The 27,157-nt window shown below is 37.3% G+C and overlaps 2 protein-coding genes across 2 annotated transcripts in view; one reads left to right on the top strand and one right to left on the bottom strand.

Annotated features, from left to right (window-relative positions):
* tnni1d (troponin I, skeletal, slow d) overlaps positions 1 to 18,528 on the bottom strand; it is a 61,351-nt gene extending 42,823 nt beyond the window's left edge. Inside the window, exon 1 of the mRNA XM_079623636.1 lies at positions 18,349 to 18,528. The gene's annotated coding sequence lies outside the window, so the exon portion shown is untranslated. The remainder of the gene's footprint in view (positions 1 to 18,348) is intronic.
* LOC307004418 (uncharacterized protein) lies at positions 17,821 to 26,867 on the top strand. The gene is made up of 10 exons (XM_079623633.1): positions 17,821 to 18,123; positions 19,918 to 20,105; positions 20,260 to 20,458; positions 21,124 to 21,268; positions 21,537 to 21,672; positions 22,271 to 22,382; positions 22,499 to 22,580; positions 22,861 to 22,969; positions 25,382 to 25,487; positions 25,652 to 26,867. The coding sequence occupies exons 1-10, from the start codon at positions 18,096 to 18,098 to the stop codon at positions 25,705 to 25,707; spliced, it is 1,161 nt and encodes a 386-aa protein (XP_079479759.1). The 5' UTR covers positions 17,821 to 18,095; the 3' UTR covers positions 25,708 to 26,867.
* Positions 26,868 to 27,157: the final 290 nt, after the last annotated feature.

Raw genomic sequence — 27,157 nt, 5'->3', positions numbered from 1 at the left:
CGACGGGCAATAACGTATCCCCCCGCTTTGACTGTCGAGAAGAAGTCTGCTTTAGAGCTTGTATCAGTGTGAGTCTTTCTGCTCCCCTACAAACACACACAGAAAAGGGGGGGGGGCTGTCTGTGTGTGTGCCCTCCCTCCCCCCCCCCCTCCTCCTCCAGTATCTCACTGGACTAACACACACACACACACACACAGAGAGAGAATGGCAGGGGGAACTCTGTCAGAGAGAGACAAAACCACATTCAAACCAAAATATCTGACTTCCTGTTGGTCGGAGCTAATGACTGTAAATGAGAAAGATGTCCGGATCGATAAGCACAATATACAGGCCGAGTTTTGTGACTGTAGGTAAAAATAACCCCCCCACTTTAGTCAAAAGTATCTTGAAAGTAACACACTTCCTGCTGCCAGTTGGTGGCGCTATAACTTTGACTCACAATAGCCACATCCATGTGATCGCCCTCTTACAACAAACACACTGCTGAAGTTTCATCAAGATCAATAAATGTATGAAGACGTTATAACACATTGTGTTTTTCTTTTCTCGCCATAACTTTGTTTCCTCGCCACGGCCAAACCGTTCGAGATATCAAAAATCCGTCCGCAATTTAGCGTCCTCAATGTCTTTACTTCATGCTGACTGAGTTTGGTGGCGATAGGATAATTTTTCTTGGAGGAGTATATCAAATTCCAGGGGCATGCGTTTTCATACAACCCATAATAGCCGACTTCCTGTTGGACTGGCGTAAAACTTAGAGCACGAAAGTTGTTCGGCCCGATGATATCTAAATGTGTACCGAGTTTCATATTATTACATGCAAACGTGTTTGATATATGGACCAAGTTTTTCGGACCACGTTCAAGGGGGCGCTGTTGAGCTCCCCTGCCACGCCCGGGTACCAGCTTCAGTCCGGCTCTAATGGCCGCAGGTTCTGACCTGTGTGCAAAGTTTCAAGAGTTTTCGAGCACGTTAAGGGCCCCAAAAGTGCCCGAGAAGTCCCACACAGCAGAGAAAGGGTTAAAATAAAGCCCCCCCTCCTCTCTCACACACACAGACACTGAGAGAGACTGGCAAAATTCCCATCAAATCACATTCAAACCAAAATATCTGACTTCCTGTTGGTCGGAGCTAATGACTGTAAATTAGAAAGTTGTCCGGCTCGGGGAGATAAATATAAATACCGATTTTTGTTACTGTAGGTAAAACTAATACCCCATTTTTGACTAAAGGTGGCGCTACTGAGCCCTTCCACCGCGCCCGTTTCTGAAACTTCACACATGCCTAGTACCTAATAAATCTGATATGCATGTTGAGTTTCATGCAATTTGAAGCATGTTAAGAGCCTCAAATGCACCCAAAAAGAATATTAAAGTTTGATGCGTTGCCATGGCAACAGTATTTAAGATATCAATAATCCTTTCACAGGTCTACATCTGCCGTGTGTTTACATTATACAGATGAAGTTTGAAGCAAATCGGGTAAAAATAAGAGGGTGATTTCAAAGCATTTTGAAAGTGACACACTTCCTGCTGCCAGTTGGTGGCGCTATAACTTTGACTCACAATAGTCACATCCATGTGATCGGCCTCTTACAGCGAACACACTGCTGAAGTTTCATCAAGATCAGTTAATGTATGAGGATGTTATAACACACTTCCTGTTTCCAATATTCGCCATAAATTCGTTTCCTCGCCACGGCCAAACCGTTCGAGATATCAAAAATCCCCTCGCAATGTGGTTCAAATGCCAGAACATGCGTTTCCATCCAGCCCATAATAACCGACTTCCTGTTGGACTGGCGTAAAACTTAGAGCACGAAAGTTGTTCGGCCCGATGAGATCTATATGTGTACCGAGTTTCATATTATTACATGCAAGCGTGTTTGAGATATGGACATGTTTTTGAATCCCATTCCAGGGGGCGCTGGCGAGCCCCCCTGCCACGCCCGGGTCCCAGCTTCAGTCGGGCCCTGATGGCCGCAGGTTCTGACATTTGTGCAAAGTTTCAAGAGTTTTTGAGCACGTTAAGGCCCCCAAAAGTGCCCAAAAGGTAGTAAAATAATAATAATAATAATAATAAATAATAATCCGAAGAAAAACAATAGGGCCTTCGCCTTTTCAAGGCTTGGGCCCTAAAAAAGAGTGTTAAATGACCCAAAATAACAATCCTCGAACACCCCTGATCAGATTATTTGTGTATGATATCAATGTTATAATGATACTTGAATTGTTACTATATGAATTTTAGCTGATCTAGGTTTTTTTTTTTTTTTTTTTTTTAACATCCACAAAAGGTGATTGTCTCAAATTGTTGTAAAACTATACTAGTTTTAGTTATACTATACCTTTCGGTAATCCCATCAGCAATAGCATTTTTTAAATCACATATTATGTTCCTAAAAACTATTTTTACTCCGTGCTTTCCCTAATGCGGTTAAGCAGATGTGAATACTTTCGCTTCTCCAAAGACTATTTACATTTGACATTTCTCTCAGTTGAACGCTGAACTTTCTTATGGGTTCTCCACATCCTGTATAATGGTAGATGCCAAAAGGTCACAACACAAAGAATGCAGTTGATAACCTCCGTAACAATCTGCTTTCCGAAATCAAGGACATGAGCTTGGCTTTCTTGGACAACTGCTTCAGTGTTTCTACCCGCTTTAGACCTCGCAAATTTCTTTTGTGCCTTTGTAGACCATCTATCAGACATTAGCCGACATTATCCCTCAGGCCATTTAAATCAGCACATGTAAGTTCTCATATTGTCCTCCGTCTACAAATGCCTTAAAAAGTTGACATTACAATGGCTGTAGTTACAGAGTCAGTTCGCTCAATTAAACATGCAGATTGACAGATTAACAAACCATTGTTCCCACTCACTGATTTCCAGTTAGCTCTGTGATGGTGAAGATGCCAGATATCCATTTTGCAATATGAGAAGCTGAATAATCCTTTATAACTGGGACAAAATTCCAAAAGGATATGCTCACAATAGGCTTTTCGTAAAACAAGTAAACTACACATCAGACTCAACTGGCATCTAAACTGACATATGTCATATCAACCACCCAAAACACCCTAACCATAATATAACCACCAATGCAACCACATATTAAAAATCTACATTGTATTTAAAGTAGTCAAGTCTGCACTTCAAGACTACAAACTGTTAGGCACTAAATGGAAAAATAGATGGGAGAGAGCAAAATGTTTGTGTCACCCTGGTAAATTATGTTTCTAAACTTGTACGTAGATAGAGACATATACTAGTATTGTGTGTATCACAAAATAACAAAGTCTGCTACTAATATAAACACAATTTTCAAGATGTCGCTGGTTAGATTTGTTAGTTAGCTCCTGTAGAAAACATTCCCACTTCGAAAGTCGTGATTACGAGCTCGTCGCATTCAAATGTTGACTTGAGAGGGCGTTCATGTAAAAAAAAAAATATTCCGAAAACTAGTATTTACGATAACTCTGATGGCATGTGAAGGCAGCGTTAGTCATGGGGATTCCTGACCTTAATTCACCAATAACATTGGCACACACTCACAAGCACACTTTTTTTCTTATTAAGGTGCATGCACTGCATGCATTGTTAAGGCCATGCTTGACAATGCATGCATTTTTGTAGGGCAGTTTCGTTCCGCTCTCATTACGTTTGCCATTTGATGTTGGGCAACGGTTGTGGTTGTGGTTGTAAATTAACTAGTTTATACCGAATTCCCGGGCAAATCGTTTTGGCTGAGGGCAAAGTTAAGTTCCAGAACCTGATATATAGACTACCTTGGTATTTTTTTTAACCGAATTGTTTTCTGGTCTTTCTTTCCTATTGTATAAACTTTGTATACTTGAAACATATACTTGTATAATGTCTATTATTGTTCATTAAAATGTATACATGCATAAACATTTTTTTAAATGAAAACTGAAAGAGGCACGGTTGTGTTTTATATTATATTTCATTGTATTGTAGTAGATAGGCTATGTTACAAGATAACCAAGTAGGCACGTATAACCAAGACAAGCCATCAAGTACGCTGCTGTTACATTTAATGACCGGACTCGCGTCTTTTTATATATATTGCAAGGTAAATATTTAATAAGGGTTGTTGTCAACATTTTATTTTCACGTGACAAGAATCCTGCAGGAGTTTATTGAATTAGATCGCTACAGATAATTAAACCACTTTACTGTACTAAACAAAGAGCAGACAGAAGTACACTGGACTGACAAACTGATTCATCTGCTCGTAACTGAGGTCAATGGAGCAGATGCTCGCAATTCACACACAGGGATTCATCTTAAACACTACCCCCGGCCGGTTTCACAGACAAGGCTTAAGCTAGCCCCAGACTAAAACGCATGTTTGAGCTGGTTTAACTGAAAGCAACTTGCACTGGCACATCTTAAAATATGTCACTGCCATTGTTTTATCTAAAGATTCACACCTGTAATGTTTTTTTTTTAAAGGCATGTTTATAAAAGCTACTTAAATTGACCCTTCGCTAAGCCCCGCCCTCCTTAGTTACTGTTGCTACGCCTGACAAGCTTCCGCGCCTGGCACGTCTACGCACTGGTGTCAGACATTCCCAAGGAGATAATTAGTAATTGTTGGCGAAAAGGTTAAATATCTGAGCAAGACAAAAGGGTATGCATTCAAGGGATATATCCACGACATATGCAACCGATTAGAGAATATTTCATCAAAATTTAAGCTAAAGCCTATAGTCCCATGCAGCGCAAGCAGCAGCCGCCTCATACGCTGACCATTCGAATGGGAAACACACAAATTGAGGAACAGCGATGTTCATGCACAGCAGGGTAAGTTAAATGTGAACATAATCTAATAATTATAAATCAAACAGCTTATCCATAAGCCTTGTGGAATAAACACAAGACATTAGCCTGACCACTTTGCAATGATAACATTCTCCCGCTTACATTTTTAGCGGGTTTTAGCTAATATAAGATATTATTATCCCCTATAATTATTATTATAGGGTTTTATCCCCTTGGGTTTTAGGTTTCAGGAAGGGAAAACATTCCAAAGCGTGGCTTAGCGAAGGGTCAATTGAACTAAGGCCTAAATCCTGGCTTAATCTAAGCCCTGTCTGTGAAACCAGGCCTATGTCTTCCACTGACTGACAGCTGCTTCTGTGCACACTTTCTAATCCTGGCCAATGTTTGCTGCTTCATCTTTCCTTGTTTAAACCCATTATGCGCAGCTTCTGCACGGTGAACTCTCCAGAGGAGTGTCCCAGGTCTCCAAGGTCATTTAGAAACGTCCCATTATAACCATCTGTCCTGATTGAGAAGCCAAGGACTACAAAATGTCATTATTTCTCTCTCTCCCTCCTGGAAGTGCTTGTGCAAGTGCATAACTACTGATCAACTCTGGCCGCACTGGCTATTGTTTTCCTTCACTGGAGACTTAACTGTAGTAAGTCATTCCTGACAGATAGGGACAAATGGATTTAAACAGCAAGTTCTTGACCCTGAATAAGTTTACTATAATGATGAGTACAAATTAAGTTATATTATATTAATGTAGAAGTGAAGTGCACCCAAAAACATTTGATACATGCTATGTCATTGGTGGCACAGACAGTTGTTGTTATACCCATCATTACTAAAAGCACCATATAATTTAGCTTGATAAGTATGATTTTGAAGTTTAATGTCTTGCCAGACATTTTGCTCCATGAATCACACCATAATTAGTGGCGTTTAGTTGTAATCGGTGTTTACGAAGTCAGGCATCTGGTATTGCTTACTCATCCTATGCATGAATGAAACCTCAAATTATGAATACTTGCAACGAATACCTCCAAAACTTGAGGAGAGATGTGCTACTATTTTCAAATCTATAATCAGACTTATTAAGTAATTGGCAAGGCTCTAAAACCACTCAGAACATCTTAAACCCCACAAAACCAGTCTGGCAACAACAACATGCAAGTTACATTAAGACAAACAAAATAGACAATCTAAAGCCGAATCTTTAAACGAATGAAATGGCCAATTAAAATTGAATGTAAACCTCAGTTAAATTTGAAATAATGAAATTGAAATTAATGTTTTGTGTTACAATGACACAGTAAAATCCTGATTGATTTGATAAATGACTGTTATATTAAAACCCTGGCAACATATACACGATTGAAAGTCACAAAGAGTCCTGTCAGTGCCAAAGAATAATGTTTGATTTTGAACGGGAGGTTTGTGTGCCGCCTCAGTCAGTTTGATGGTAAACAGATGCAGTCAGTAACCTCATCTTCTCTTTTATTGATTTCACCTTTCTCTCTCTGTCAGTGTCGTCTCACGAGCCCCGGACATGTTCATTTTCTCTCTTTCTTTCTCTCAGTCAGTCGCTCATTCACTCTCCTTTTCTGGCTCTCAGTGCCTTTATTTGGCAGGTAACCAATCACACTCTCAGCTCAACAAGCAGCTCCTTCATGTGAATGCTGAGCAGTGGTGGACCCGGGCCAATAGCTTCCCAAGGAATGGCTTTGTGCTGGAGAGGGAACAGTGAGTGCATAAGTGGATCAGGTCTGACCTTCCAAGGCCAGCACTCACAAGAATCAATCCACTTAAAAGCATCAGCAAACGCTGCAGGGAGAAGTAAATCAACTGATTCAATCTGTGACCCTTTCTAGAATCAATGCTGGCCATAGAGAAAGAAAGAGAGGGACCCCTGTCTGAAGATACTCTGACTCAACAAGCCTTTTTACATGTTGTTTAAAAGAATCTCATGACTGAACTCAGATATGCATCTCTAAGTATTATTTATGTATTTCAAATTAGCTTTCATATTTATATTTTCAGTTTTAATTTGAGTAATTTAGTTATATGCCTGTGTCATTTATTATTTGTTCGGGAGATTTTTGAATATTTCTATTTAGTTTGATTTTATTTCAGTTTTAGTCATTTCAGCAGTTCAGCTTAAACACATTTAATTTCAGTAAATTGCCAAGGATTTCTATTTGTTTATTTAATATTTTTAATAAATGGGGGTTATTTCTGAACCCCTTAAGCGGCACCCCCCTTTTTTAAAATAGACATGAAAATGCACATTCCGAACTTAAATGGTTGTAATTCAGGAATGCGTTGGAATATAGATGTAAGATTGGCCTTGTTTCAAAGAAGACATTTGGCAGATTTTTGTAGAAGTGAAATAAATGAAGAAAAAAAAGTTATAGAAGTTTGAGTTTATGAAAATGTACAATGTTGAACATTTTATTATTCATATTTTATATAAAATATATATTTTCAAAACCTGGAGGAATCTAAAAATGCAAAGAAATCAGTAAAAAATCTGAACAAGTTGTGTTTCAAATTTTAGGTTGATATGATATCTCAGAAAATAAGCTTTCAGTGAGATTTTGTGTGGGCGCAGTACCAAACTTTTCCACTAGTTGACATTACTGCCCATATAAGGGCGCCTCCATTTCCATGTAGTTTGAGTCTGAACCATTATTTTTACAATTTTCACACAATTTATGAAGTAGACATCCTATTCAGAAGTAGTATTGGAAGTTTGGCAGATTTTTAAATGAATTAAACCTCTAAGAAACACAAAAAGAACACGTATGTGCATTATAGCTCGCTGCCATATCACAAATGGTGAATCTATTCTTTTTTTCTTTATATTTAAAACATTTTCAGACCTTTTTTTCTAAAATAATTGAAAGGATGCTAGAGGTTTCTACCATTCTTTCATGATTTTTCATGTTCATCATTATTTCAAAATAAAGGTCTGAACACGCCTGAGGAGTATGACAATATTCTTGTTGCAAATTGCTAAATTACGGCTCCTCTGTAATTTATTTAGAAAATCAGTCACAAAATATGTAAACTAGAGATTGTAAGCTTTCAAATGATATATAGTTTGTCAAGATTAGTTTAGGTTTAGTATTACAGTTTTTAATATGTAATGGCTGTGGTGCCAATATTGGTCCTGGGGAACCCTGGAAGAGGAGGGTCTTGCATAGTGAATTCATGCAATGCCAGACTAACTTTGATAGAAAGCTCAGGTACTTTAAAAGAAGGTTTAAAAGAGGCCAAGCCCTCAAATTAGAACAGTTACAAACTGGTAATCCTCAGCCATTCTGGAGGGAAATACACAAGTTAGGCCCAAGAAAGAAAACGCTAATACCCATGGAGGTTGTATTGGAAAGTGGGGAATCTTCTTATGAATTAGGTCAAATGTTAAAAAAGTGGGAAAAAGATTATAGTGAACTATCTGCTTATGGTAGTTCCACTTTATTTGATGATCCTTTTTTAGAAGAAACTAGAGTTGGAAACTGGGATGAATACTATATACTATCAAAATGAGATACTGACCAGTGATATTACATTAGATGAGGCTAAAGTGCTAGACAAAGCCAAGGAAAATAAAGCTGTGGGCATTGAAGATCTCCCCAACGAGGTACTTAAGAACCCTAACTTGTGTAAGGTCCTACATCGTGTCAAATATGCTTTTATTATCCCATCTAAGTGGAATAGATCAATTATCAAACCCATCCCGAAATCTATAAAAGATGAAGATGAGTCCCGTTGAATTATAGAGTGATTCGTTTGGCACAGTCTATAAAATGTACTCAGGAGTCCTTACCAACAGACTGAATACATTTTTTGGGATGTTTATGGAGGGTTGTTAGATGAACAGAATGGTTTTAGGAAAAATAGGGCCTGTATGGATCATATTTATGTGTTATCCGCGGTGGTGAGAGCTCTTTTGGACAGGGGTAAGAGTACTTTTGCCTGCTTTGTTGACTTCAGAAAGGCGTTTGATTGTGTTAACCGAGACCTTTTGCAGAATTTATAGAAAAGGCCTGGTATCGGCGGCAAAGTATTTAGTATCCCATATGATATGACAAGCTATCTCTGTTTGTATGTGTATTTATTTTTAGTGCTTTAGTTATGTTATGTTGGGGCCTGTGTTATGTCACGTGGCCATCTGGAAATAATTGTGAAATTATTACTGTAGTGTCTAATAAGCCCATGAGGGCTGGGCACCATATGGTGTTTGACACTTAAATGAACAAATCAATCAATCAATCAATCAATATGTAATATAAAAAAAAACAATAGGCCTACATTTAAAAAAAATGTTTTATTGACATGACCGTAAATAATACAATATCGCCAAAGCTTGGAATACAGAATAATAATAAAAACATCACAACAGCACAATAAAATATTATAATATATATTAAAATGTTATAAATGTTAATATTTATGTAATAAACATTATATATATTTTATAATAAAAGATTATGAAACATTCATTTTTTTTCAACACACACTCATGGAAATATATATTTTACGTTTTGACAGTGGTGGCAAATTTGAATGATTCTTTTTTTGTTCATTTTCATGCTTAGTTTTTGACAAATCAAAATAATTATCAAAGCAAGCATTAATTTACTACATTTTGCAAAAGGGGTTAAAATATTATCTAAATGTGTGAATTTTGTGAATTTAGGAAAAATTTTTTAGTTCTTGAGTCTCCTTTGTCTTCAAAGTCCCAAGATCTCAAAAATGTTTAACAGAATGTCATTTCCAACACTGTCATTTCACAAAATACTATTGAACACAATTCATAATTTGAAATGTGGAATTTTCATTACGGCCATTCAAAATATGACAGAATTCTCCTTTGCTGCACGTATGTCCAATGTTGAAGATTGTTAGCAGACAAGTGAGAGTGTAAAAAGTGTTTTATGTTTATTTTCTAAAAAAAAAGTCCACATGTTTCTAAGAAAGTTATGCTCATGCTTCTAATTGAATAAAGACCCAGTTCTGTGTGTGTTTGGAAGATCGATGGCTCGCACCGTTTAGTCCTGTCTGTGTGCTCCGAGACGGAAAAATCGTGAGAGAGAGTGAGGTTCACAGGGGTATACAGAAGATTGAGGCAGGTTGGCTCTGGGATATTTATAGACCTCATTAGAAAGATCCGGTTAGACTCTCACTGACATATTCACCCAGCAAGATTTCCTTTAATACTGGAATGCATTTATGCACCATCACAGCCCCTCACAGACACGGCACGCATAATTGTGAATATCTGTGCCGCAGCATGCACAAACATCCTCCCTTCTCGAACACACACACACACACACACACACTTTCCAACATATTCATTCAGCCGCTCTCTGCCTATCTCTACTTTATTTTTTCATATTGCAGAGGCGGTAGTTGGGTGTTTTAGTACGCTGTGCTGTGCTAGAAAGAAAGAAAGAGATTTAGGCACACTGCCATCAGTAATACTAAAACAGCTGACAGTGCGTAATACTATATAGTACGGTTTAAGAGTCGGAAGCAGCCTGTGCCCTCTGTGAAATTATAGCTACTGCTTTTTAAGACGTTTAGAGAGGTTTGAGGGCGTCATTCATTTTATTTAATCCTTATAAATTTTCCCTTTAAAATAGCGGATGTGCACTGAAGAACTGTGTGTGGTGGAGTTTTGGGGAAACCCGAAAGAATAGTTTGTCAAGTCATTTCAGTGATGTGAATATTAGTCAACTGAAGGATAACTTGAATCCCCCTCAGAACTGGCATTTGTGTAGATGACAATAAATCATTGCCATTCATTTAGTGAGTAGAGTAATATGAATTTCACAGCTTTTTAAAATGGTTTAAGAATCAATTTTGTTTAAAACATGGTTGGGAATGTTTTTTTTTTCCCGAGGTAGGTTGACAGGTGTTTCCACAAACAAATTTCCCCCTACCTTACGTAAAAGTAGGGAAGCTCCGCCCACAACTGGTGACGATCTGCCCTATTAGCATAGATCCCGCCCTGAGTGAGAAGCAACAGTCCGCCATTACTGTTTAGCTATTACAATATCTGCACCTAAAAAAAATAAAAAAATAAATTATAACCGTATTTAAACAAAACTATACCTATATCCAATAAACCATTCAGAAATGTCCAGGTGCGTCTAAAAGTTGCAGCCACTTCCTGAGTCTCTCCATTTGTGTCTGATTCCGGTTCAAACATGTGGCTGCACTCCGCTACTGGTTGTTATTGACATTTTGCCTGAGAGAAATTCGGATGTCATGTTGTTCCCGTAGTTTCCTAAGCTCATATAATGGATCCGCCCTCTTCTGTAGGGGGCGGGGAGCAGCAGCTCATTTGCATTTAAAGGGACACACAAAAAAATCGAGGGTCAAAATTGACAAGCTATACACATTCTGAGGACACCAGAGATTTATATTACATAATGTGAAAATGGGCATAATATGTTACCTTTAATGTTTTTGTGAAACTATGACAAATTTTGTGCAGGATTCTTAGACAAATAGAAAGTTCGACAGAACAGCTTTTATTTCATTTTATTGTATTCGTTACAAAGTTTTTGTACTTTTGATTAATGTAAAGCATCCTTGATTAAAGATTTAATTTCTTTCCAAAAAAAAAAAAAAAACGACCCAAACTTTAAGAGTGTAAGGGTGCTAAGGGTAAGTTTACACCACAACGATATGCTTAAAACGGAGAAGTTTCACATCTACATGTACACTACATCTGTGCAGGATGTACATTCTGAAAGCCACCAACCACCCTCGCCTCTCTAATCTCCCTTATAACTTCCTTTGGCACATCTCTAGCGGCCTCTAGAGACGTGCCAAAAAGCTCAGAGGGCGAGACTGCCCCATCAAGAAGAGAAATTCTCTCCTTCTTGATGTCTGCCTGTGCCACGTTCAACAACAAATGCCTCTGTGTCCACCATCGGCGCCATTGAACGAGTGGCCCGGAGGGCTAGATCTGTGGTCAGGGATTTTGGCCCACTCCTCCATACAGACCTTCTCCAGATCCTTCAGGTTTCGGGGCTGTCGCTGGGCAATACGGACTTTCATCACCTCCGAAGATTTTCTATTGGGTTCAGGTCTGGAGACTGGCTAGGCCACTCCAGGACCTTGAGATGCTTCTTACGGAGCCACTCCTTAGTTGCCCTGGCTGTGTGTTTCGGGTCGTTGTCGTGCTGGAAGACCCAGCCATGACCCATCTTCAATGCTCTTACTGAGGGAAGGAGGTTGTTGGACAAGATCTCAATACATCTCGATACATGGCCCTGATCCAAAATATGCATCCGTAACTGTTAAGACGGCAGGGTCAGAGCTTTCAAAGAGGAAGCATCACCCTGAGATTGATAGCCTGCGAGTGTCTCTTCAATAGGAGGCATCCTCACAGATTTTGGACTGAGTCAGTCAACTGAACTCAAAAACAGAGTCAGTCAAATTTCTGAATGAATCATTAATAATATTTATCATTTAAACAACCGATTCATCATAAATCGGACATTGGTCTAACGTGTTTTGGGGCTCAAAAATCAAATGTAAAAGCATGTGTTACTGTGTTAGCATTGCACTTTTTCACAGCTCTCTGACAGTGGTTTGCAAAAACCGCTGCAAGTATGGTTTACTGCAGAACATGTCAAAAACAATGTGCTATGTGGGTATTGAAACACCAAGCGTTTCTATATAGGAGGAATAAGGAAAACAAGCAATATATGCATTAGAAAAAGTTTCATCAATCACAAATGGTTCCAACCAATCACAAACATCAACCAAATAAAAAAAAAAGAATACTAATTACAATACCTTGTGTATAAATGTTTCTCACATTTCAAACATATAAACCAAACAAACAAACACGCACACACATAACCTTGCTGACTGACCCCTGACCTCCTAACTGTCTCTCAAACCTGATTCAGGGATCCACTCTTCCTGACTATCCTCAAGCTCACTGTCAGAGGGAATGCTAGCCCTACAGCAGAGAGGTTTTTTTGAAAATCATAAAATCTTAATGACCAATCATAAATTACCTCAATATATATATTTCTTATATGTTTTATACAGCAAAATGAGCCTGGGGTCAAATTGACGCCAAAGAACACCGATGCTACAAAATGTATACAGAACATCCAATGCTATCTCACGACCAATTCGTACGAATTTGTACGAGTGATTAAAAGGTGGCTAATTCGTACGAATTTGTACGACTTCACTCGTACGAATTTGTACGATTTGACTAAACCCACGTGACGGTTGGGTTTAGGGGCGGGGTCAGGGGTAGGTCATTCGTATGAATTCACACGATTTTGGCAAATCGTAAAATATGTACGATTTAGCAAAAAACGTACAAATTCGTACGAGTGAGGTCGTATGAATTGGTACGAATTAGCCACCTCGTAAAATTCGTACGAATTGCCGTGAGATCGGGTTGGAACATCATATCATCATGTTAATTTTATGTTTACGCAGTTGTCCCCATAAAATTAGGAAAAGTCTTTAAATATGAAGCAAATTTTTTTTATTATTATTATGTATTTAGAGACGTTAAACACTGAATGGGGTCAAATCGACCCCAAAGGTAATAGGAGGGATAAGAATCTGTTTAATGCAGCATCCAAATGTATAAAGGTGTGTTTGAGTTGTTTTAAATAAAAAATATATAATTAATATATCATAGAGTTGTTGTTTGTTGTGGTGGTGATTAGACGTGATCTGTGGTGACATCACAATCGTACTGCATTGTGGGACATATAGGTGCATATAGGTCCATATAAACCAAAATGGCGGCAGGGATTCCCCCGAGGGGAAGTGCTTAGGGAAGTTTGCAAGTGCGCGTCTAAAAGTGGGTCTGGAACACAGCCTGAGACAATAAGCAATGAGGTTTCTTTACAAAGATATAAGAAATTAGGTTTACTTAATTATTCAGTAATACGATATGTTATTGCAAATATTATTGTTACTTGTTCATCAATGTGTCAGTGTTTTATTCGCTGACTTTAGCTAGATTCTTTGCACGAACAACAACATGTGACGAAACGCGTTTGTCCGTTTAGGGCTACTGAACATGTAATTTCAATGTAATGGGAGCCGCGGTGTATGTGGATAGAAACGGCTCATTCTAAGGTAATAAAAGCATAACGGTTCATTCAGTAAGATCTTTATACACCACTGAAAACATAGTTATGTATATGACATTGTATTTATGTCAACAGATCCTCTTAAATATTACACAATGCACCTTTAAACTGGAAGGTGCATAGAAAATTTTGCATCATCTGACAGTGTGTTTGCAGCTACGACCTACGCTACTGACTAGCCAATAAAAATGCAACATGAAATGGCGTATTGGTCATTTCCAACACATGGCCTAAAACTTAAAACTGCTTACCTCAACCATAGCCTCATTTCCCTTTGCCCACTTCCATATTCTCCTCTTTCCGTTCCTCTTTTTTAACTGCACAATACAGTTTTTCTCAGTCGCTTTGGTGCATTTCTCACATCACTATTTACATTTGCATAACAGTTAGTTCAACCTCCACAACATTTAGTCATTTTTGCACATCATAGTAGCAGTTTCTCATTCCTTCGAACAAATTGCAAATGCTTTTGGACATGTATCAATTGCTTTCATACAACTCTCTGCTGTTTTATAACATTATAATTTGCTTATGTCATGTCAGTCAAAATTAACTATACTTGTGAATGCTGAATAGTCATTCCATATAAAACTAATAGTCCTCCTTTCATTGCTTGAGTCATTACATACAAAAATGTTGAACTAGTTGTCAAAATCTGTCAAGCAAATTGTACACATTTTTTTAAATCATTTTTGAAAATGTCTCCTAAATTGAACAATTTATCTTAGGTGAATCTCAACTTTCACTGATGCGAAGGGGTGTGTGAAGCATTAGTTGCAACCAATGATAAGCCACTTCTCTACAATCACTGTCAGAGCTGAATCCCATAAACCCCCACTTTACAAGCATATATGAACCAAGCAGGACATAGTACCATTTCAACAATACTGTGACACAGAAAAGGAAGGCCAGCCTCGTGGAAGAGGGGTGAGGGTGAGGGTGAGGGTGCGAGTGCGGGTGCAGGACGGGGAAGGGGAAGGGGAAGGGGAAGGGGAAGGGGAAGGGGAAGGGGAAGAAGAGGCCAACATAGGCGGATCCCTGATGAAATCAGGGGTACAATTGTGGATCAATTGTGGTACAAATGTTAGGGGTACAACAGGGGTAAATGTTGTCAATCACGGCCTCACAATGAAACATCTGCTGACTTTGTTAGACACTCTTTACAGGGACATAATCCCTGAGAATGAGAGGGGTCTAACTGGAGACCATCTGAGCAAGCATGTTGTTGTTTTGGATTGCATTGCAAGAGATGATATTCGCTGTGATGCAGATGAAATGATGTGGCCAGACAGAGAGGAACGTCTGGATGTGCATGAATGATTACAGTACTATGTATGTTGTATGTTCAGTTCCAATATGTACTGCAGTATTGTTTACAGTTGTGCACAGCTCTACCCAAAGGGAGTTTATGTTTGTTGTAAATAAGGATGTATTTTTTTCTTTTGCACAATGCTGTGAACAAATTAGAATTGCAAAGAGCATATGCAGTAAAAATGTGAAACATTCAATGTCTTGTAGTTACCTCACTAAATACAGTAATGTGTAACTTTGGTGTAACAAATGGCTGTGCAAATAGTATAGTGCTGTCTTGAGCATTTTCAGGTAGTGTCACCAATATCTGACTTTTTTGCATTGGAAAACATTTACAGAGTAAACTGTCATAATGAAAACATGACAAAGCCATTTGACTATCTTGTTCATATGCAATGGTGTCAAGACTTTTCATCTTGATGACACTGACACTTTCATTGACATGAATACTTGCTTTTGAGGAATGAGCGATCCATTTTGAGCAAGTGACACGCTTTTGCAGGTTATCAACTAGGTTTTGCAGTTTGTACTAATTGTTTTGAGAACTGCATTAACTGTTGTGCAAATGTAAATAGTGATGTGAGAAATGCACCAAAGCGACTGAGAAAAACTGTAAAACCACAGTTGCCAAAAGTGCGATTCATCTAAATCTGTTTACCACTATCGCCTGCTGCTGATGTTTTATTCATCTATATTAAGTGCCTTTCATTGTATGGTACAGCCTGTTTGCACAGCACTTGGCAGCAATAAACGCACTGAACTGAACATCTCGAATTTAAAGTGAGCCATTCTCAGACTCAGAGAAAGTAGGTCTTTAAATCGTTTTTAGTCCCGGGCACATTAAGTCTTCCCTGTAAGATTGACCAGGCATTAACTTACATTATAGCCTACGATTCAATAAGTGTCATCATCGTACAGTCTGTTCTAAATACATATCGTACCCAAGTTTATTCCATGTCGAGTGATTTGCAATGATCTTATTGGATGGCTAAAATGGCAGGCATTAGTTAAGCTTTAAATTACGTTCACCTGTTGTTCATTATTCCCCTCATTGTGTATATTTAAGCACTTGGTTTCCTCTGTTCTTGGTTCAGTCTCGTTTATGTTTTATGATTGCATTCTATGAGTTTCTCCTTACATTTATTATTAAATACGGTTTGTTTATCTGAATCTCCTGCGTTTTGTGTATTAAACATTAATTCGAGACGTAAAGTGATATAAATGTATTTGCTTGTTTAATTTACCTTCATAAGGGGTCAGTGCTTTTATAAACTGGCAGCAGCATGTCCATATATGGAAGAAAATAAGATATTCTAAACTGGTTTGCTTTTATGTTTTACATAACATTAGATTCAATTAGATTTACTTTGTACTAGATGACCTCAAAGCCAACAGACATGACAAATATCGTTTTAAAGGAGTGTGTAAACAAAGAGCAAAACACTGTGTTCCAGTTGTTCCTGTCAGGAAAGTCCATGCCTCCCTTACACGATAACCACAGTTTCAGTTTTAATCTTCGAATAAAAAGTGAGAAAAGCAACATGGTTCGAATATGAAATGTACATCTGTCATTTGAACACGGAGTTTTGATACCTAAAGCCATTATGAATGAGCGCAAGGGAAGTTCACCGTTTCTGCTGCTGTCATCTAGTGGTCAGTTGAAGAAGTACATCGACAGTTTTGTGTTTATATATTCAAGTGGTGCCATGAGAGCCATATTAATTATTAATGATAATTTATTATTAAATACACTTAGTTTTCCAAACAAATTAAGCCACAACCAGAAATGATGCTCCACAAAATTCTATTGCATTTATATTCATACAATATAATAATTTATACATTTTTTTATTTGTTTTTCATGCCTTTTTTGAGTGTTTAATAACGTTAGTATTCTATATGAGACATATGCAACACAAAATAAAAATACAATCATTAATTTTGTAATTGCGTTCAACAGTTTGTAAACTAATACAATATACATGCCTCTCATGGATTCTAAATTAAACCACCATTAAAACATTGTATGTATTTATTAAATGCTTTCAGTATGTAGGCCTATTTTGTTTTAGAGAAATGTTATTTATGTCATACAACTTTTTTTTAATAAAGTCAACTTCACCTCAAACACGTGTGCTTATGAGACCATAAAACAGTTTCGAGTTTCAGAAGAGGGCTTTAAACAGGATTTTTTTTCCCCATCATTTACAGCATGTTCTCAAGTTGTCCTAAATCTACATGAGTTTCTTTCTTCTGATGAACACAAAAGAAGATATTTTTAAGAATCTTAACCAGACGGCCGTAGCCATTGACTTCCATATAGCAAAAACATTATGGAAGTTAATAGCTACGGCCAACTGTCTGTCAGTTATCAACATTCTTCAAAATACCTACTTTTGTGTTCAGAAGAAGAGTCTCAAACATGCTTGGAACAACTTGGGTGAGTTAGTAAATGATGACAAAATGTTTAATTTGTAAGGTGAACTATCCCTTTAAATTTAGGCTCACTGCTAAAGATGTTAAAAGCGCCTGCATTTACTATTTGTGCCCTACAGGTGGCGCCAGAGCTTAAAAATAACTTATTGAAGAAGACACTGTAGTACTAGGGATTATTTAAAATATGTTTTAGTTAAAATGGACTTTAAACCCCTTTACGGGTTATCTTTACGTAAAAAAAAAACATTATGAGACAATGTATTAATTCGTCAAAACAACGATACCCTGGCCTGCTTGTTTGGTTGCCTAAGTTAACTTACTCGTCTCGAGCATGCAGTTAATATTTACTAGAAAATGAAACTGAAAGACTGCAAAGGGCGTTTCATTTAGGAGGATAGGAATATGGCTTCGAACTATCGAGAGGATTCGGGTGAGTTTCATATATTTTCCGATATCAAATAAACAAAAGTGCATTAAACACACAATGTACGCTGTCAGTATTTAGAAGACTTTTCAGCAATCTTTTCGTCTGAAGCATTGCAGTGATCTCGCTTGCGGTTTCGTTCGACGCTCTCTTGGTTAAGGCGTCATACTCATGTTTTATTCCAGTGAACATTTCTCATGGTGTTTATTCTGGAAAGGTAAAGTCTCTTACCTTAAAGACATAACGAGGCATGTTGTTGTTGTCACAATGGGAAGCAGTGTCCACAAACTCCTTTAAAGTTGATCAATCAAAGTTGCAAGTTGAACCACCTGTAGGTCATTTTTGTTTATGGTAAGTTATTGTGTAAGGGGTTTGTGCAACTTGCTACTGTTTATGCACACATGACGATACGATACTATGCCGGGTTGTTTCAACCCATGGTTTGGTCAAAACCAACGGTTGGGTTCGTCCATATTTGAATCAAACATGGGTTGAAAGTGAAACAACCCAGGCTAATATTTATAAAGTGACCGTCCAGTACAGCTCTCAGAAAAAAAGTTGCAAAGTTGTCACCTGTTGTGGTAGCTACGCTTTTAAATGGTACACAGTTGTACCTTATTTACTCCTCAAAGGTGAATTAAAAACACATATGTGGGCCTATATTAGTTGTTAAATGTTAAAAGAGGGATAAAATGGCCCCTGGTAAGTTGACCAGGTAAGTTGGTAATGTGGTAAGAAACCCTGTCTGGGTAAACGTTTACAGAATGTATTTACTTGTAATGTATTCTTATTCATAAAATAAATAAATAAATAAAAATCACAAAAAATATTAAACAACACAACTGTTTTCAACTTTGATAATAATAAATGTTTCTTGAGCACCAAATCATTTCGAAAGGTTCATATGACACCGAAGACTGCTGAAAATTCAGTATTGCCACATCAGGAATTCATTACATTTTACAAATGTTTTGTAATAGAAAACAGGTCTTTTAATCATTGTAATAATATTTTTGTTTAAAAAAATACAATATTTCACAGAAATAATGTTTTTTAGTGTACTCAATCAAATCAAATATATGCAGCATTGATGAGCAAAAAGAACAATTAAAAAGTAGCACAAAAAAATAAATGAAAGTATATATGGCTGTTTAATAAAAAAATCAACCGTTAGATAACAGTGAAATAAAGCCCTTCCCTATGTGACAACTAGTAAAATCTCAATTGCATACATTTTTTAGCCTGGGTTTCCCCATACTGCCTTTGCGCAGCGCGATTTTATTCTCGCTGAAAGGCAGTCTGGATACCATGGACCAGATTTTCGCCTCATCTAGGGAACCAATCACAGAACGGGGAGGGAGCAGCAAGACGATGACGACATCTATGCGACACAACTAAGCAGTTTGTTTATATCCATATATATACCTTCGACCCTCATGTTTATCTTGCACAAACGGCAATAGTCACTGAACGTCATTGTTTACACAAAATATCTTACCCAACGTCTTCTTCCTTGTCTAATTTCTGTCGCTCTACATACGTCATCTGGTATAATGGAAACGATTGGCTATGAGCGTACAGGCGCTTTTGATAGACATTCTTAGCACCCAATAAACGGCGCCGGGCATTCGTAAACCACGCCTCAAATGTGGTTCCCAGACCCAAGTCTCAACGAGAATTGGGTCTGGCGTTAGCCAGGCTATACATTTTTATCATTATCGTCAAACTGTCTAAAATTTAATTTACAATTATTGATTCAAATTGTTCTCATATCAATAACACGCACTCCTTTATTCCTAGATGAAGGCAGTCAGCAATCTAGTGAGAGTTGCTCAGATTTCAGTGACAGTGACACGGCCACCGATTCTGCCTCAGACACCGAAGCAGCTGCACACACATCTGGCACCGAAGCAGCTGGACACACATCTGGCACTGAAGCAGCTGGACACACATCTGGCACCGAAGCAGCTGCACACACATCTGCCAAGGTACATCTAAGACATTTCAATGGAAAGCAGAAACAAAAGCCATTGTGGTGTAAAAATAAAATAAAAAAAGATTAGAAAGAACCATCATTATTGAGTGTGAATGCAGCTGAATAAATGATGTAATCTTAATCAATTCTGATGCTTTGTGTTCTAGCGTAACGTTTGTACGCATTACAACCGTGGTAACTGCCGTTTTGGGGACAAGTGTAGGAAGGAGCACATATGCAGTTACTTTCTGAAGGGTTCGTGCAAGTATGGTGCCGGGTGTAATCTCAACCACAACCTTCCGAGCTCATCGTCTAGACACAGTAGACGAGATAGCGGAGCCTCGTCTGCAACTATCTCGCCTGCAGGTGTGTGTGTATGTGTGTGTGTGTGTGGATGGGGGTGGAAAAGTATACTGAGAAATTTTACTTTTTAATTAAAATTTGGGTACTGTTGCATCAATACTCAGTTACAAGTTAAAGAAACTTAAATGAAAAAGCATTTCCACATGTATTATTACACATATCAAGTAATAACACCCACATGTCATTTTCTTAGCTTTCAAACACACTGGCTCTAAGGACACACTCAATGTTATCCTATTTGTATTATTGATATATATACATATATATAAGTCACTTTTACTTTTAGTTTAGTTGTCATTTTATTTATTTAGATTTAGATTAAATTATTTGTATTTCAGTTTTTTTTTTTTTTTGCAGTTATTTGTCAGGGCAGCATTTTTAATTGTCAAAATGTTCTAAGTTTCAGTTTTTAATCTAATATATTTGATTCATTATTTTATTTCAGGTTTAATTCAATCAACGGTAACACAAAAAAAAATAGTATTAGTTTAAGATAACACTAACATCACTGGAATGAATATGATTGATAAATACAATTGAGACATGTTGTATAATTATGTATAGTAATTAAGTACAATCACTCATATTTGACATGCTTGTGTTTATATTGATGTGCGTATGTTTAATCATCAGTAGTCATTTAATCTTTTTTTTGTAATCGCATACAGACGCTGATGAAGAATGTGACGGGCCCTACAGATGGCAGTTGAATTTTGGAAAGGGCTGGGAGAACGTTACCCATGATCACATTCTAGAAGCCCAGTATTCACTCCCCAACACCAAAGGAATCACGATATATAACACCAATGCCGGGTATGTGCAAAAAAATACACATTTATTTGCGTCTACCAAGATTTCTACAAAGATTTAATGGAATAGTCACCCAAAAATGAATATTCTGTCAATATTTTCCCACATTTGGTCCTGTGCGCTGTAACACGCTGTATTTTCTATTATTATTTATTTATTCATTTGTTGCCAAATTTGCAGTTTTGGCCACAACCCGTTAATATGTGTTTGTAACTCGATTATTGCAGCTATAAGTAACTGACATGTCGACTCCTTCTCATCCACATTACAGGGCCATTTCTATCGATTTCACTAAAATGAAAGTTCTTAAAAAAAAGAATATTAAAGTGCGACGTATGAGCTCAAAGGATACGAAGTGGTTGTGGTTTTACAGAGGTAACCACTGCTGGTACCAGTATGGAGGGAAGGTGAGTTTTACACTCATGAATGTGACCGGCAGACTGCAAAATTAAACACAGTCTCACTAGTTTTAACTAAATTTGTCCACTAATAATGTCCTATTGGATATTGTCACTTTCTTCATTTGTTTTTTTCTGTACTAAAATTTTTCAAAAACAAAATAGGCAATAGTCTTTGCAATGAAAATGTCATATGCACTGAGCAATAAGTATATAAAATACATAGAATATAACATAGACATAGTAGAACATAGAAGATCATAGTTCCATAGTTTTAAGTAATAAATCACAGATTTTTATGATGGATGTGGAATATGATGGATTTTATGACAGAAATTGTATATACACTCCACAAAATATTTATATAAAAGGATATTTGAACATTGAAAGTCTGGGTTTGGGACAAGAAAAACAATAAATCTATACATAAAAGTCATTAATGTTACATTCCTGCCTTGTTTCCCCTGTTTTGTGTTTAAGGACTATTCACTCCCTGTGTTTGCCTAGTCATATCTATAATATTATATGGATATGAAAGTGATATTATGCATGAATGAGTTGTCATTATTATTTAATGAATATCTATTGATTCTATTTGTGTCTATAGGGCAAAACCAGTCCAATTGAGAGCTCAGAACTGGAGACGAAATATCAAAACAACCAGCGTGGTTCAGTTAAGTTGAGCATCGACTCTGCGCAGTATGAGATTAGCTTCAAAGGTTTGTTTCATATTCACACCCACCCACACCCACACACACACACACACACACTTTTCTTTTCAATTTCTTTCTATAAACAGGAATGGTCACATTCATGAATGCCTTTGTGTTTCCAGGAATGTGTCAGACAAATGTATCCACAGGGAATAAGAGGCGAGTTAGACGCCGCCCTAAATATGAAGCTTCACAAAGTGGAGGGTAAGTACTGAACAGATTCATGTTTGACTCTTTACCATATCACGTTGCAATCTAATTTATAATGGCATATTGAAAAAAGTGCTACCCTTGTGATATTCAGGTATATAAAGCCCACTTTTCTCCATTCTGTCCATTGCAGAAAAGTACATTCAATGTTTTTTACATTGAATATTCTGTTTCATTCAGAAGTAGAATTGGTTGTGTTCAAATTGATTTGCATTATTGTTTAAGTAATGCACATAACTTACACTACTAACAGTGTAATGTACTCACAAAACAGATTACAAGCAATATCCTCCCATATCAAAAACCTATTGACTTCTCCAACAAATAAAACTCCAGTGTGGCAGTTTAAAGGAAGAAGTCAGTGGTACACCTTCAACAACACGGTAAAACTTCTTTCTTTCTTTGATTTACCAATGCACAGTGCTTTTCTTAGTATGTTAATGAGGACTTTAAATCTGTTTAATGTGAATATTGATTATACCACACGGTTCTCTAAAATACTTGATTCTGGTAATATTTTGTACAATGACTGTCAAATTGTACCGTATATTTGATCTTTTGTGTGTCTGTTTAAACCACATGTTAGAAATTATAATTTGCACCTTTTGCGGCTCAAAACGGTTGATGGCTGTAGTAAAAACAGCTTCAGATGGCTTTAGTATTGTTTACTTTTTTTTATATAAAATTACTTACATTTTCAGAAAAGTTTTTATTTGCACTTTTCATGTACAGTCGACAACAGTGTCAAAATGATCCCCGTTCACACAGATCCTTAAAGATCGTTTAAAATAATTAAAAACATTGTAGTATTTATGCCACGCCAGCAGTTGGTATGCAGATTTGTTCCTTAAATTTTCTTTACTTGGTCTTAAAGGGATAGTTCACTTTAAAATTAAAATTCTTTCATCATATACTCACCCTCAAGTTGTTTCAAACCTGTATGAATTTCTTTCTTCTGCTGAACACAAAGATATTTTGAAGAATGTCAGTAACCAAACAGTTTTCATGACCATGTAATTATATATTTAAAGGGGTCATGACATGAGAAACCAAATTTGCCTTGATCTTTTGGTATATAAGAGGTCTTTGTACCATTAAAACGTCCTGCAAGTTTCATAGCTTAAGACGTCCTCCCCATTATAAACGAATCATTTATTTAATCAAGCTCTAAATACAGCTCGTTCTGGATCCATGGTAAGAAGTGACGTCACGGTACGAAGTGACGTACCCGCGTTTGCATATGACCGCCTCCCGCAGAAGACAACTACGCTTAAAGCGCAAGGCAACTACGCTCACTTCGTATCGTTGTCGCGCCCGCGCGCCGCGCGCCTCACAAGTGTTCAGTCGACGGACAGCGAGTGGGTGTGTGTACAGGGAGATTACGACGCCGCAGATGTGCTGTTCCTGGCTGTGGACAAACAACATCTTTGAATACGCTGCGACAGATCCAGTCGTCAGGGAAAAATGGATGCACTTTATTTTTTGCGGACGTCCCAGTCACGGCAGTGTTAGTTTAAGCGTTTGTTCTATACATTTTAAGGATGACTGTTTTGAGCTTTGCCAGAAAACTGTTGCTCAAACATAAGTCCGTGCCGTCTATTCTGGGCTCAACAACGACGACGCAAACTGTAAGTAATGTATTTAAAACTTTAAACTACTTTTTAAATACGCTGAAAGATCCAGTCGTCAGGGAAAAATGGATGCACTTTATTTTTTGCGGACGTCCCAGTCACGGCAGTGTTCTATACATTTAAGGATGACTGTTTTGAGGAAAAAATCCCAATATGATGCTTGGCTTTGCCAGAAAACTGTTGCTCAAAGATAAGTCCGTGCCGACTGTTCTGGGCTCAATAACGACGACGCAAACTTACTTTTTACCATGGCTAATATAAACACATTTGTATAAGAGAATCTTGAAAATATGTCGCCTTTCTAGTAGGCCTACATGTGATAGAAAATTAAAAATGTTGCCTTTATCAATGCTGCATCTTCAAATATGGCCTGTGCATGCATTTTTGTCCGTGGTACACCCTATCATTTCATTGGAATTAGTTAAATAATGTTAAACTGTTAGCGAATTAAGCTATAGGATAATTATGCAACAATAATCCGTTTTCAAGTGTCTCGGGTTAATTTTTTTTTATTAATTCAAAATAGTTTCACTTTCCATGTGGACACGGGCTGATCCAGTCTTCGTTATTGTGGTGATGGTTCATTTTCCTCTGATTCCTCCTCTGATTCCGGCTCAAACATAATAAGGTTTTATCATTGCAAGAGCCATCACTTCGCATGCATCACCCGCTAATAAACAGTTACGCTGAATCCGCAAACGTTCTGGCTGGGGGCGTTAATAATTGATGCATAGGCACTGACGTTAGCCAATCATAACAGTGGGCGTTAACACTGAACTCTTAAAGGGGAAACACCCCCAAAACAGACTGTTTGACTCAGAGGATGAGAAACAGGGTGGGAAAAGGTCATAAATCACTACATTTTAAAAGTTTTTTGTAAAAAAAACTATAGTAATACTATAATTGCACCTAAGGGAACATAATAATAAAATAAAAAAAACCATGTCATGACCCCTTTAATAGCCATATAATAAGCAGGAAAGTGCATTCAATCAGTAATTATTGCAATATAAAACCCTTCAGGGAGATGCAATACCAGTCCTGATCTCCCTGAAGAGGTTTAGATTGCAGTAATGACGGGCTAAATGTACATTAGCCCTTGATTTTGACAAGCACAGAGAGATTGAAATTGCTGTGACTGATCTTGATCTTGTTTCTCAATAGGGTGGTTGTTCAGTCTCAAGTGCTGACATTGAGAGGTGTTACCAACAGAGCCAAGTGACCATGCCTTTCACCGTGAATCATGACGCTTACACTCTGGATTTTGCAAGTATGTCAGCAAAAGCATTTAGAAACATTTAAATGTCTTCCTTTGTCAGTAACATAAGGCGCCACACGATCTTTGGGTTTATTAACATTACTATCTTCTTGAACATGATTTTTTTTGAATATGATAAAAGATGCTTTGTCTTTTTCTTTTCTTTTTTAATTTAGACATGAGACAAGTTAACCAGAACACTAAGGCCGAACGCAAGATCAGGCGTGCGTAAAAGGGCGGCTGAATGTCTTGCAACGGATGTTGGCATATATTCAAGATCAAACAGCAATCGAGTCGAATCATGTAGTTATTTAGTAATTATGACTGAAATTAATGTTTGGGATTATGAGTTAGGATGTGTTGAATCACTTGTTTGTTTGGTAAACTGCCTGTGGGGAATTTGAACTGGTTAATTCAGTAATTTTGATTTATTTTATGTTAATATAAATTAGTTGAAATCCCAGACGGCAACATAGTGTCGGCCCAGATCCGGCCCACATCTGGTTCTACTGGTTCTATCTGGTTCCAGATGTGGGCCGACACTATGTTGCTGTCTGGGATGCTGCTTGCCACATCAACTTAAAAACAAGCAAAAGGAAGCATATATATTTTGCTTGTTTAATTTGATAAATTTGAAAAAAAAAATGAAATTGTATCATGTTTGGTTATTCTATAATCAATCTTACCTGCCATTGTGCGATAGCAATACAGGCGTGCATGTTTTTGCCTGTGCAACTGCCTGACAGCCAATGTTTACACACTTGTGAAACGTTTCCCAGCTGGACAGTTTCATTTTCCAAGTGCACTTAGTTTTTTTTTTTAGCATTTTCAGTGATTAATTCAGGGATGCACAATAAAACTGTGTGAATACAGAGTGAATATTTTTACATTACAAAAGTGAATTACCGTTACATGAAATTACAACATTATGACAATCTTTTGTGTGACGCTGGTTTTACTGGGTTAATTGATTACAAACTGAACTGTTTAAATGCAACTGTCATGTCTAGTTTTGGTTTTGTTTCATGTCTTATCTTTGTGGTTAAGTTATGTTATCCTGCCCTTCGCTCCCTTTTGTCATGTAAGTCCCTTCCTTTTGTGATCATGTCATGTGCTTCCTTGTTTAATGTGTTCTCATTGGTTCATTATTTCATCCTTGTTCATTACACTCATCCTTGTGTCTTGTCAAGTCATTAGTCATGTTTCCTAGTTAGTCATTTAGTCTTGTTCACTGTAAACCTCTGTTGGCGTGTTATGTCATGTCAAGTCAAGTTAAGCTATGAACCAAAACCCAAAACCAAACGTGATAGAAACAACATGCTATGCAAGAGTTTGTGGAAGTGCATGAATGTGTTTATAAGTGCTACTTGATTAAAAACTAAATAAAAATTATGAAATTATGTGGCTTATTTAACTACAACACACTGCATATGTAATATTACTGATTCCTTACAGATAACAAGATGTTTTCTAGTATTTTAATGACGATAATTTCCATCATATCTCAAATTACATGTTTGACAGCATTTGGTGATCGAAATTACTTGTGCAAATGTTTAAAACAATTTTAAAAAGAAAATGGCAGAACCTTTGTCTTGGCTAATTTAAAGTATTTTTGTGTATTCGTAAATTCACACAATTAAATACATTTCACACTTGCATAATTTGACAAAAATTACAGC

This window comes from Phoxinus phoxinus (genome assembly GCF_949152265.1).
Source record: "Phoxinus phoxinus genome assembly, chromosome: 9".
NCBI classification, from domain to species: domain Eukaryota; kingdom Metazoa; phylum Chordata; class Actinopteri; order Cypriniformes; family Leuciscidae; genus Phoxinus; species Phoxinus phoxinus.
The sequence above is the reverse complement of the archived record's forward strand: the minus strand, read 5'-3'. Positions and strand labels throughout refer to the sequence as shown.